The sequence below is a fragment of the Fundulus heteroclitus genome, chromosome 7, assembly GCF_011125445.2.
Source record: "Fundulus heteroclitus isolate FHET01 chromosome 7, MU-UCD_Fhet_4.1, whole genome shotgun sequence".
NCBI lineage: Eukaryota > Metazoa > Chordata > Actinopteri > Cyprinodontiformes > Fundulidae > Fundulus > Fundulus heteroclitus.
Genome location: NC_046367.1, coordinates 42,870,948 through 42,884,869, shown reverse-complemented (window position 1 = coordinate 42,884,869; position 13,922 = coordinate 42,870,948). Strand labels below are relative to the sequence as shown.

At 41.7% G+C, this 13,922-nt stretch overlaps 1 protein-coding gene across 1 annotated transcript in view; it reads left to right on the top strand.

Annotated features, from left to right (window-relative positions):
* The window catches only part of LOC105921998 (germinal-center associated nuclear protein), a 36,804-nt gene that overhangs the window by 15,482 nt on the left and 7,400 nt on the right, over nt 1-13,922 (top strand). Inside the window, exons 20-24 of the mRNA XM_036139681.1 lie at nt 66-210; nt 2,010-2,271; nt 2,610-2,707; nt 10,376-10,766; nt 10,843-11,118. Coding sequence (XP_035995574.1) covers nt 66-210; nt 2,010-2,271; nt 2,610-2,707; nt 10,376-10,766; nt 10,843-11,118 — 1,172 coding nt within the window. The remainder of the gene's footprint in view (nt 1-65; nt 211-2,009; nt 2,272-2,609; nt 2,708-10,375; nt 10,767-10,842; nt 11,119-13,922) is intronic.

Genomic DNA, 13,922 nt, shown 5'->3' with positions numbered 1-13,922 from the left:
TAGCAATAAAATCAGGTTTTTATTCCACAGCTGCCTGTAAAGTGTCTGGTTGTCCCTGTGTTCAGGGTGCTGTCAGACTGGCTGGAGGTGAAACTTGGTGGTGATGCAGAATCAGAGGAGCAGACGGACGGGACCCTGAAGACGCTCTGCGTCTCCAGCAGTCTACAGGAAGATGGACAGAGGACTTGTAAAGTCCACGTTACAGTCAAGGTGAGATTCAAGAAGGAAGCTCAATTTATGGAAGAGCTGAAAGGTGGAGATGAAGTCGGTTTTGTGTATTATCAGATTGACTTGAAATAAATGGTTCCTCATGTTATGCAATTATACCTGTTTGATTATGAATATTATTATTAGTTATAATAGCAATTATAATTTAATAATATATCATTAAAAATCAAAGGATAGCTATAAAGAAAATCATTTCAAATGGTTATGATCAAGGGCAATGAGCCTGTAATGGTTAGCACCAACAATTGGCTTATTAATTAACAGTTATTAACTTATTTAGTCCGGAAAAGGGTTGTCTATCCAGTTGTCTGAGTTAGACTTGTCCAGCAAACGTTGAAAACTTTAATTATAATTTCAATTGGAGTTTTAAGCATTACTCCTTCATTACAGGCCAGTGAAAATATCTCAGTTTATTCAGTTATTAACTCAAAAGGAGATAATTCGGTAACCCCTAGAGACAATTCAATTTCTGACTCAAATTAATTACATTTATTCCTGTTATGGTAATTATTGTGCTTACATAAAATACTAGAAAACACTACTCACTACTAAATAAAACATGGAAAAGAAAACAAATAAAAACTAGAAAAAGCTGCTTTTGACCAGAAGATGCAGAAGATCCCTGAAAAAGAGAAAAAAACTAGCTGAAAAACATTAAAATCAAAGAACCAATGTGAACATCAAAGGACAATAGCTGAAGGATTAGAAGCAGAACAATATGAGGGAAAAGCCACAAAAGATTTTAAAATGGCTGAAGTAATTGAAGATCGCTGAAGGATGTGTGAACATTTTAAAATTTGAATGGTTTCTAGCTGAAAATAGGCTGAAGCAGTAAGCTGTAAAAAAGCACAAGTTTTTGAAGGATTTTCCATTAATTTCAATAAGAGCAAAAAATCCCACAAAAAGTAAATATTGTAAAAAATTATAAAAGTTATAATTACCATGCGATATAGCAGTAATGTCGTGAACGAGCTGAACGTTTTGATAGCGAAATTGTTGAAATCAGTTGAAGTATGCAGAAGAAAAACGGTAAGTCAGTAGAAATGGATTAATTGAGACAAAGAAATGTGTAATCAATTCACAGATGATTAAGAGTTCTATTGGTTTCAACATTTACCATCACAATCCACATGTCAGCACTTTGAGGTAATGGCATTGAAAGAATTCTGGCTAAATAGCTCTGAGGTAGATAAGGCTGGTATACACAAACAGGCCTGAGGCTAAGATGTGGAACGCTTCTGGCAAAACTAGACGCTAGTGGTGTTAGTTCATGCACGGTTAGCTTGTAACTTGTTCTAGTCTGGCTTCAAGGTGGAGCTCGGCTAACGATAGCTAGTCAGATAGTGTGATTTCACAACAGTCTGAAGTTAAGAGCATCAGGGCTACCATGTGTCCCGCACAAGATGCCGGCTCTGACGAGGTATGGACGTTCTTCTCAACACAGCTGTGTTGTACAGAGGAAGGCAAATCTCTTCGTCCACTGTAGTTTTATCTCTAGGTGTAATTTGTTCTCTAGACAGTTACCATCTCCGTGGTAATTGGAGACGGGGGAAGGGGGCGTGTCTCCATCTGTTGTAGCCCCAACTGTGTTCCATGCTGGGAGTTGCAATTTTCCATGTCGTAATGGCATAACACTCATTTTTATCACTTATTCTTTCCGTTTATTTTAATATTATTCACGTTAGATGTCATTATCTGCAGTTAAAATACCAGCATTTCTTTCTTCTCTCACATAATGCTGTAAACTGATCAGCTGAGTAGTTTCCTCCTGTGTCTCCCAGTCTTCCAGAGGTCCGTTGACTGAAGCCAGTCTGTCCAAAGCGGAGGAGTGCTGCGAGCTCAGCGGCACCCGGGCCATCATCATGCTGCTCCCTGCCCTCCCTGTGATGGAGCTTGGGCAGGAGGAGCAGGATGTCCCTCTGCTCTCCGCTCTGCTTCAGCTCAAACAGCTGCAGCAGATCAACAGCTGGAACAGCCCGCTGCCTCTGGTCGTCTTGGTGCCTTTGCACCGCGGTGCTGCTGACACTCGCAGACTGGAGGAAGGTGACTGGTGACAGCCGTCCTCCATGTTTCCATCCAGACATGCACCCATGGCTCCATACGTCCATCCTTCCTGCTATGCATTCTTGTCTCTGTCCACACATTGACCGATTCATCTATGCTTCCTTCCATCTGTCCCTCCTTCAAGCATCCACTCATTCATGCATGCTACCCATTCATCTTCCATCCATCCATCTTTGTTACCTGCAGTCTCTTACATAGTCACAGTTTTCTTCTCCCTCACAAACTAGAGGAAGTTGATCAGAACCAGAACCGTATGAAGACGTTTTCAGTCAGTGGAACTTTGTTTCCGTTTTTTCTGATGTTCTCTTGTCTATCAGCCCTGATGCTGCACACTCTGATGGAGGAAGAGCTGATCTCAGAGTACATGCTGGTCTTCATCCCAGACTCAACCAGTGACCTGCAGGGATCCAAGCAGGTAAGACGAATAAAACCCAAAGCTCCTGGAACGTGTCTGAATCGTTGGCTTTCAGTCTTTGGCTGCAGCAAACAGACGTTTTCCAACATTCCCAATCAGAAAACGGCAACCCCTCTAAAAAGAGGTAAAACTGACGAGACCCCCAGGGAAAACCCGTTCCCGGCCAATCTGAGCAAGAAGACCCCATATTGCGTCTGAAAATGATCATTACCAAGTATTTTAAGGATCTGCGGTGCCAATCAAATCCTAGTTTACCCTCTATCAAAACAAAAGATTGCATAAACGTAGGTCTTGGTGTGTGTCCCAAGCAGACAGTTTCCATTCTTTATCACAAAACCATATTGATCAACTAAATGCAACATCACAGTGTAGATTTCATAACACATAAAATCAAACAGGAACACATAAGTCAGTGGAACAGAGCAGTTGAAAAAACACAATATGAAAAGAGTCTGTATGTCAAGACAAAGTAAAGAAATAATTCAGGCCGTTCAGTGCACGTGGCAGACATGAATCGCACTTAAGGGGTCTGCTTAGGGTTCTCAGACAACCCCTCGCTTCAGAATAAAAAATCAGAGTTCTCTGGCTTCTGTTTCCCAAGTCCTCTCGGTCCTCTACTTGTTTCCCCGCTTGCAGAAGACGATTGAGTTGGATGGTAATGAGTGTTCAGTTCTGGCTTGGGCAATGAACATTTTATTCCCAATAAAACATTCCGTGAAGATGGTTGGCAGACATGAGGATTTGTCTTCTGTCCAGAAACGGAAACAAAAGTGCTATTGGTGTTCTCCTCAAACTCCAATTCATGTGGCGTTTATTCAAAACCTTCCTCAAACACTTCCAACCAGATTTCTGTTCACAATTATTTGGCTCTCAGCGTAAAATTCTGCAATGTAATTATTAATTATAGAAGTAATCTTTAAGTTCAAATGTATTTACAGTAGTTTTCCAGTAATTCTTAACAGAATGCATCCAATGTGCTTCTTAACTTTCAGTGTCTGACAGTCGAAAGTTTTCTTCAGCATCATTTTATCATCTTATTCGTTTTAGTTGAGTTGTTAAGGTTTACATTATCTCATGTAACACAGTCTCCGCAAAGAATTATATTAAAACCTTTCGGAAACTTCTTGCTGAATCAGCTCTAAAATACTGTACATGTGTTCTTAACACCCAAACAGTAAACATCTAACTTCGTAAAAGGTACACCACTCTATAGATTTCCAGAATTTCATTGCATTTTAATCAGAAGCATTCCTATATATGTTCGTCTTATCTTGAAAGCTCAGCTGAGAAATAGCAAGTGTTTGCTTGCCCAAGAACACACCAAATTGTAACTGGTTGATATTCAGAAAGTGGGCATAGCGTGAGGAGGAGACAGAAAGCAGTTCTGTGAATCAACTTCAGCTTGCTGTGCATCAAACCTTCTTATGATGATACTTCTTATGCCTAAAATGTACTGCAATCCTAACCCCTTTCATTGATTATTTTAATGACCCCTATTGGTTTTAACAGACAGTTTATCTACTCAACACTGGTTGTATTCTATGTCCCCCTGTTTGAATGCTGTTTTCATCTCTCACGTGTTCAATTTAAAAACATCCAGATAAAAGAAAAATTAGGCAGACAAGCAGTCAGAGTGATGTTCTTACATTTTAATTAGGCGCCTGCCATAGCAAATGCATTGTTTCGCAAAGCAATGCCTCCAATGCATTTGTATGGAGGCACCTATTACTATGCACCTAAAAACGTTTTCGAAAATTAATGCGGCCCAAACCGTAGCTTGCACCCCAACGATATAGGTATCAAAATGTGCGGCTCGGTCGGGAATGGTGTGCTATTACTTTTATTGGGGTTTCGAGTTACCATGGCAACGCAATTAACAAAAAAACACTTCCATCGGAAATGAATGGCGTCAGGTACAGAAAAAGCCTTGAAAAAGCCTCAAATGACCATTTTCAATGCTGTACTGTGTCGCCATGCTTTCACCTACGAACACCGTTTAACTTCCAGTTTGTAGATATATCTGTGATCTACTCAGAAGTGAAAACGGCATGTGGATATCTTTTATCGTCTCTTCAGTTATTCCTCAGAGGTCATGTCCAAAAATCAGCGAAATCATCGTTTATAATGAAAGTAAATGACGGAATTCTCCAAATCTTTGAAAATGGCAGAGTGGGCCACTCTGCCGTTTTAAAAGATTTCAAAACTCCGAAGAACTTCAGCCTACTCGCCCAATTTTCACTCTACATAGATAAGTTATACATCAAAACGTAGGTATTTTTGTCTAGATTTAGGAAATGTAACCCTCATTGGTGTAGGATTTATAGATTTTTCGCAAATCACCTCAGACCACCACAATCCTGAAACACTCCCCATTCATTTCCTATGGAGCGCTTTTGAAAAATGACATCTGAAAATCCAAAACATCACACGTTTTTGCATCGTCACTACTCCTAAATCATTTGATGTACAGGCATGATACTTTCACACATTAATCTCCCGCCCCTTCTGGCACTCACAAACATGGAATTTTGTTGATAACTGTTACGGTTTTGCCGCAGTAACAATTTGTTCGGGAGTAGTGAATGTGCAAAATCCTGAAAACGCTTTGGAGCTGCATCCTTCCACATCATCCACTTTTTTACATCGTCTCTGTGCCTACACCGATTTTTGTACAAACATGAAAATGACCACCATAGTCCTCAAAAGGCTGATGATACTCACAGTGAAGGAATTATTTTTATATCTCTTATACTTTTTCAGCTAGAGCGATTTGTTCGGGACCGTTTTTAGAGGATTTCTAAAATTCTATAAAAATCCCCTTTATATCATCATTTTTTACACCTTCATTAAAATATTTCCAGCAAAAACCGATAGATTATCTTTTTCCCCTATCCGTTACGAAATAAACGCAGAAAAAATTACGTCTCTACCATTTACGGTTCTTGAGAAATCTAGTGTTGTTCGAGGCAATGTTCTCCATTCTATTTCAATGAGACAGACTCTGTGTCATGCCTGCAGCAGCAGAGGTGTGAGTGAGTTTTCATGACAACGGAACTCTGCTGGCCAGAGGGAGAGGCTCCATTGGGATAGAATGGCAACTTTCGACGCCCACTGCAGTGGCTGTGATTAATGTAGGAATCTGAAATTCGCACAGTCACTTCCTCTTGACATTTTAAAATTTTCAAGTGACTTTCAGCCATGTGTCAGTTTTCTGTCCCATTTTGAATTTCACATGCTTTCCTATTGGGCCTTTGCTACCAACAGGACCTGGCATGATAACCAGACACGACCCAATTGGCCAATACAGCACCACCCACCTGCAGGAAATGGCACTACACACCATTTTGGTCAAATGTTGAGTTCTGGGCCCAGATTTGGTGAGGCTTAGTTGCTAAAGGAGGCCGTTTTGAGGCGTGGTCTTTGGTGAGCTTTGGTAACATTAAGTATTGGCACCCCTTTTTGAGGAACTTCCCAGTACAGGATTTGGACCAAACTGACAGAGTATAATCACCCGGTGATACTGAACACAACCATTTTAGCGGCTAACGGTTAGCATGTTGCTAACCAGAAGTAGCTCTAGGAAGGTCGTACAAACTTCTGCTTGACAGAGGCTGTACTTCCTTTAGAGAGAAAGCTCCACAACAAATATGGGTCATGTCGGATAAAGCATGTCTATTTTATGAGGTGTCAAACATTCATTTTTGACCAGTTTTTGTCTCTGCTACATGCTGCAGAAATGCTTAAAAGACACTAAAATCACACATTGCACTCAGTCCCCCACATCATAAAGATAATGATGAGTAACACAGGGCTGCAGCTGTCAGTGAGTCTCCATGACAACGCTGCTACCAAGAGGCTCCTAGGAGGCCAGGGACATGCTCCATTGACTTAATATGGCACCCATCAACGGCCTCTGCGGGGTCTGTGAAGACTGTAGGAACCTGAAATCCGCAGTGTTACTTCCTGTTAGTATTTATTACGGTACGGTACGCACCACGAGCCAGTCGCCTTATTAAATTTCTTAAGAAATTTTCTAGTTCATTGATATTATCTTCAAGCTGTTACCTGTTTATAATCACAGCCACCCTGCAATCCTGACCAGATGCAAAATGTCCAACTAATCTAATTGGCCTCATTTCTTTTATGTATGTAAGAGGGTGTCAGGTTTAAACACCTAAAACATTCATTAAACAACACAAAGAAGAAAGACAACAGGCGTTAGATCTTTTCTTGCAAGGAGAACAGCAGAGAGATGCATTCATTTACATTTATCTTTACTGTTCTGAAGTCAACTCTGCTGCTGCCTTACTTTTTAATATCAGAAACGGGAGGTCCCTAGTTACACTGCAGAGCTTAAAGAAAGGTGAGACCTACTTCAGTGTGACATCATAAACTAGCAGTTCAGGTATGCAGAACAACCTTAAGAATTGAGCATTTAGTGATGAGGAAATGGAGTATCAACAGACGGCTGGGTGCAATTCATCACAGATAAGATGACGCTCGCAAAAACAATCAACATTTATGGTGAGGCTGTTTCCTGCAAGGGGCCTTACTCTGTAAGATAGGAGAGAGAGATATCAGTCATCTTGAAGACACTTTGATGTCTGAATAAACTCAAACCATAAAACCTTTTTTAATACTAATGAGTAAAACGTGATAAATGCAATAAACATGGTAAATAAAAATAAAACATATAGAGAATAATAAAAATAAATCTAACAGAGGATAATCATTAAACACTGGTGCTTTAATCCCCAATTTATCCATGTTAGTTATTATGCTAATCTTGCAGTTTTATCCATTTAAGCCTGTAGCCTTTGTGGTGCTTTCATGTCTGCCGGAGTGCCAGATCTTTGCGGATTCCTAATTACTTGCGTCTTATTTGCGCCTCTTACTTCAAGATATCCAGTAAATGCAGTGTTTGCAATTTCTCCTGCGCATCAGCAGGTAGTAGGGCTGGGCGATAGGACGATACATATCGTACGGACGATAGAAAAGTGTCTACAGTGCTAATTCTATTCTATCGTTTCTATCGTTTCTAACACCATTTTATCTCGTATTCAAGCAAATATTTCCCAATGTAGACTACGACAAACTTATTAGTGTAGTCACGTAGCCTACACACAGTTTATAAGTGATAAACAAGATTTATTTATTTTTAATTCACAAAGAAGCGCCGTCTTGTGGTTTTGCAACATGACGCTGCTTTACGGCTTTTGACTCACACGCGGGTTTGCGACATGCTTTACGTTACTTAACTCATGAGAGCTGAGAGATGGAGACGCAGGAGGCTGAAGTCTTAAACCCGTGGTCGCAACAAACAGAGACAGCTACGCCGGCAACCCAAGATGAAGCACTTTTGCCAAAAAGAGGGGGTACGTCTGTGGTTTGGTTACATTTTGGATTTAAGAAGTCCGACACGGAGCAGACAACGGTCATTTGCAAACTATGCTACAAGACTGTTCCCTCACCCGACGGCAACACGACAAACCTCTTCTATCACTTAAAGAAGAACCACGAAAAAGAATACATAAGGATCCAAAAAGTGCGAGGTAAAGCAAGTTGTGAAACAGCGGGGGGAAGTTGCAAAAATAAAAATCATAGCCAGCCGAAGATAACGGAGTCATTATCACGGTGCACCCCGTATGAGAAAACTTAAACAGTTTATAGGTATATTCAGCCTGGATTTATTAATTTTCGATAATCTATATTGCCGTTATGGTATGCAAACTTTGCACTACAAGGTTAAATATTTCAGAAACTTGTAACTAACGTTCGTTCAAAAATTTGTGCTTTTCTACTCCGAAACTTAAACTAAACATTAGTGCACTTTTATTTATTTATTTATTTATTTATTTTGGTAATTTAATTTAAAAACCTGTAGGATTTTGAAAAAAAATGTGAAGGGTACTGTAGCGCTACCTCTACCTCATTTTATGTATTTATGTTACTGCACTACAATTTATTTTTGTAATTTGTGACAGTACTATAAATGTCACTTCAAAATAAAGTTGGGAAAAAATAAAAAATTATGTTTTGTCATATTTTTCAGAGATTTGCTGAAAACTTACTTAATAGGGGCATATTGCAATATATATCGTTATTGTGATATAAAATAGTCCATATCGTGATATATGATTTTTTCCATATCGCCCAGCTCTAGCAGGTAGTGTAAATTTTCAGGTTACTCTGCCCATATAATGAATAATTAATTAATTAATTCTAACTGTTGATGTAATACCCACTTAATTAATTAGGTTGCTCTATGATTCCATCACGCAAATGAACATTTTGGTGCATAATAATTTTCTTAACGGTCTTCCCTATCTTGTCATGCATGTTGCGTTTACGAATCTTGTTACATCTTAAGGTTGCCTCTTCAAAGTTTTCACCTTTTCACATTCATCAATATGTTTTCTAATGTGCACTTTGTTTTTAATTGTGTACAAGAAAATCTGAAGTAAAATACAGGAGGATGTGTCTGCCAAACTCATCTTTGTTTCCGTTGCTGACAAGTCCGTTGATGGTTCCCCAACTCTTCTGTTTTAGCCCCCTGGTAGTTGTCCATTGTCAGAGTCCTTTCATTACCTCAAGTCTGAATTCTGGTCAGCCGCACACATCTTCCTCTTCCAAGATTTTAATAAAAACTGGATTAGGCAGAATTCAATGACATGACCTTTTCTCTTTGTCCCCAGAATCAGCCCTCATGTCATTGCGGGACCATTTGGCACTCACTCACATCTGAGAATGTCTAAAAAGAGACTAAAATATCTCTGTTAGCGCATTCCAATTATATTGACCAGGTTTCTTTGCAAACAAAAGAGCAGAAAGCAGGATAAACGGGTTAATAGCGGTAAAGCTACAAAAACTTTAGGCCACCACCTTTCTCAGCTGGAAGATCCCAATATCCTGGCATAAGTTGATCAAAACTTAGCATAATTGTCATATCTGCTTTTCCCTGCATATCCAAAGTTGATTATGACTTTTTATCGTATGCCTGCTATACCTCACTTCTCAGAGTCTTCTGTTGGAAGAAAGGTGGCATTTCAGGATCTCTGGAGAGCAATAACTCGGAAAAACATTTGTTACTATTTAGGTATCCTGATCCTGGGAAGGTACATCTTTTCTTTCCTTTCCTTTTAAAAGTTTGTTAAAAAACAACTCCTTTTAAATTATCTGCAGAGGTACCTTGAATGTAGTTACTTTATGTTACTGGAGATGCCAAAAATAAAAGCAATTAAAAATTTAACAAAGAAATAACAAAAAAAATAATAAATGAAATAACCAAAATAAATGAAATAACCAAAATAAAAGAAAGCAAAAGCTCTGTGAATGTGTGAATGGAAAGTAATCGCACCCCTCGGTCCGGCCGCCAGCCTGTCCACCTGTTTCTGCCGCTCTTCCTCCCAATGTCCCCTAAATACCCCCCAGCAGTACCGTGAGATAACAACAGAGACATTCATATCCCAGACATTCATTATCGTCATAGTAACACCAGAGCATTTGGCCTTGGCAATCAGCAGAGCCGAAGAGCTGAAGTGTGTCCTTGTGTCTGCAGTCAGAGCTGGCGTCAGGCCATAGTGACTTCAGAATAAGATTCCTATAACAGGCGGTTTGATCAGTCCTCACATGTTTCCTCAGAACATTTCCTCTCCTCTCCATCTGCAGCTGACCCAGGCCGTCCGCTGGCTGCTGGCCCGCTCTCCACCCCCCCTCGCTCTCTCCTGTCAAACCCTGGTGCAGCTCATCGAGGCCAGTCTGAGTCAGGAATTCTGGCCCAGAGTTTTTTCCAACCGCCAGAACCGGGCGGCCGCACGGCTTCCCTGGCAGGAAGCAGCGCCTGTCGTCCGGCTCTATAACGCCGTCTTGGCTCACGTTGCCCACAGAGTCTCCTCCCAGGACCTCTGCGGCCTGTCGTGGCCCCCCGCCGAGTTCAGTCAGCCGAAGACTCGAGCTTTGGTCCCTCATCTGGGCTGGAACTCTGCGCAGCATCTCTCCTGGCTGCGTGGCGTTATCCTCAGTCTGCTGCTGCCAGAGTGGGAGGAGACACCTGCTGCAGGTAGGAGACCAACCAGGAGGAGAAATGCAGCGAGTCACATCAAGACTGCGATTATTTAATTGCTCTTTCCTCTCAGACTGCTGGTCGGATCTCTGCTCCTCCATCTTTGGTTATGCTGCTAAGATCCCAGCTTCACGTCATAGTCAGCCACTCCTCATGTCCCGGCTGGAGAACCTTCTGGAAAGGGTCCGACTTCAGCCTCAACACCCCCAACCTCCCCGATCCAGCCCAGCTGATGGAAGCACTGACCTGGAAGAGCCGGGGGTTCAGATTCCCTGGGAGGATGTTGTGCTGATCTTCATCGACCACAAACTGAAAGACTGGCAGCCGCCCGGACCTCCTGCCTGTGGAGGTAAAAACCCAAACATGCGGTCCAGAACCTCCTCTCACCTCCTGAAGTTTTTCTTCTAGACAGCCAAACCTCCCTGAGGTCTGTTAAAGAGAAGGTAAAAAACAAAGCAACTGGACTTGTTTTCCGTAGTTGAAGACGTTTTGCTTCCTCTCCAGGAAGCTGGAGAGGAAGCAAAAGCCATTGGCGTACCGCGCACGTGACGTCACTGACTCAAGAGCAACGCCCCTTTTGCCGCTTAGGTAGGGCATACAGGTAGAGAACGCCCGTAGCAACCAGCTATTACACGCACAACAGAACCAGCGATATGACCGACTTTGCAGCCGTTAAACTTTCCCAAGACGATGTCCCAGGCGCACGGATTACTGGTCGCACTGTTGAAGAACACACCAACCTTCAGCTCAAACGATGGCTTGAGTGTCGAGGGCTTAAAAAGACCGGAAAACAGGCCGAGTTGATCGAACGGTAAGCTTTGTTTTTTTTTTTTTCCTGCGCTGCGATCATGGCGTCCGTCCAGGGATCGGTATATGTTTAATGTTTGTCTTATTTGAAATGTTTTTGAGTAAGCTATCCTGGTAGCAGGGTATCATGTTAGCGCCTGCTACCATGATAGCCTATATGCTATCATGGTAGCAGGCGCTTCAATATTAACATGTCGGCCACCAAAATACTCTTACCTGTTCACTACTTGATGTCGCTGGAATTGGGTCAGGATGTTCTTCGGTTGGGCCCTTTCCTCCAACAAAATGCTTGCTACATATGTACTTGAATTTGGTAACTTTTTCCGGGTTGAACTGTTGTGTAGGCCGACCCACCGGTCCCAGCGCACACATTTCTCCTTGGCAGTCTTGAAGAAAACATCCATCATATGCGGCTGATCAGCATACCTCGAGTCGCTGTTGCACGTTCCATAGCAACAATGTTTAAAAACCATGGTTTTAGATTTGGAAAAAGCAGTCGTTTATCGAGTAAAACCAGGGGTAGCGCACGTCTCTTTTACAGCGAAACAGCGGCGGACTATGCAAGCTTCTCCTACTGCGTACCACGTAATGTGACGTCATCGTGATGTTACGTTTCTAAAAATAGCTCGCTCGCGTTACGCCATTCAAAAAGTCTGGAGTAATGTGGAGTAACAAGGTTTATACAATTGTCAAACAAAGGCCTTGTAATGGCTTAGATAACATGCAAATTCAACCGAAACAGGACCACCCCTTAGTAATGGGCGGTCGTTAAAGCCATTAAACCAGCAGATTGGACCAAAACTGGTCCACTCCTCTGTAACGAGGAGTCGTCAGGGTCGTTATTGGCTTGGCTTAATGGAACATCTAAGCCATTACAAGGCCTTTGTTTGCCAATTGTATAAAGCTTGTTACTCCACATTACTCCAGACTTTTTAAATTGAGAAAGCTTCCTGGAGAGGAAGCGAAACGTGTTCAACTACGGAAAACAAGTCCAGTTGCTTTGTTTTTTACCTTTTTTTGGAATGACCATGACCTGGATGACTGAGAATCTTCACCAGCGTCTGTTAAAGAGGATCAGTCTCTCCTCAGACCTCCTGAAGGGCTTTCAGAGTCAAACATTTTTATAGGAATATATTTTTAATTAAATTCAATTCAATTTTATCTATATAGCACCAATTCATGAAACATGTTATCTTAAGGCACTTTACAAAGTCAAAATAAATCAGATTATACAGATTGGGTCAGATTATACAGATTGGTCAAAAATAAATTCCTATATAAGGGAACCAGTTGATTGCATCAAAGTCCCGACAAGCAGCATTCCCTCCTGGAGAAGCGTAGAGCCACAGGGAGAGTCGTGTGCATTGTCCATGGCTTTGCAGCAATCCCTCATACAGAGCAAGCATGAAGCGGCATTGGAAAGAAAAACTCCCCATTAACGGGAGTTAAAACCTCCAGCAGAACCGGGCTCAGTAGTAGTAGTAATAATAATAATAATAATAGTAATAATAATAATAATAATTGAACTTTATTGATCTAACAATGGAGAAATTCACTTCTGCATCTTAACCCATCCCATTGGGGAGCAGTGGGCTGCCACTGTGCGGCGCCTGGGGATCAATCGGGGGTTAAGGGTCTTGCTCAGGGACCCAGAGTGGTAGTCTGTGGGAGTTGAACTCAGAACATCTGGGACCCAAGCTCAATGCTCTAACCACTAGGCCACCCCCCCCCTCCCCAGTATGAACGGTCATCTGCATCGACCAACTGGGGGTTACAGAAGACAGACCAGAGACACAACACGAAAGACCAAAAAGCACAGAAGCACACATTGATCCAGTAATCTGTTCTACATTAAACGGTAATAGTGGGTGATCTGTCTTCCCTGGATGATGCCACAGCTAACAGAACGCCAGACCAGGTGTACCTACTATGAAGAAAAAAGAGAGAGAACAAAAAGTTAAAAGCTGAAATGATAACAGTCATTTCAGTGCAATGCAAAACAAGAGAACAGTAGATTGGAGAACAGTTGAACTTGGAGTGAGAAATATAGACCCTGATGTCCTCCAGTAGCCTAAGCCTATAGCAGCATAACTATAGAGGTAGCTCAGGGTAACATGAACCACTCTAACTATAAGATTTGACAAAAAGGAAAGTTCTAAGATTAGTCTTAAAAGTAGACGAGGTGTCTGCCTCACGGACCAAAACTGGGAGTTGGTTCCACAGGAGAGGAGCCTGATAGCAAAAGGATCTGCCTCCCATTCTACTTTTAGAGACTCTAGGAACCACCAGCAGACCTGCAGTCTGAGAGCGAAGTGCTCTGTTAGGAACATACGGGGTAATCAGAGC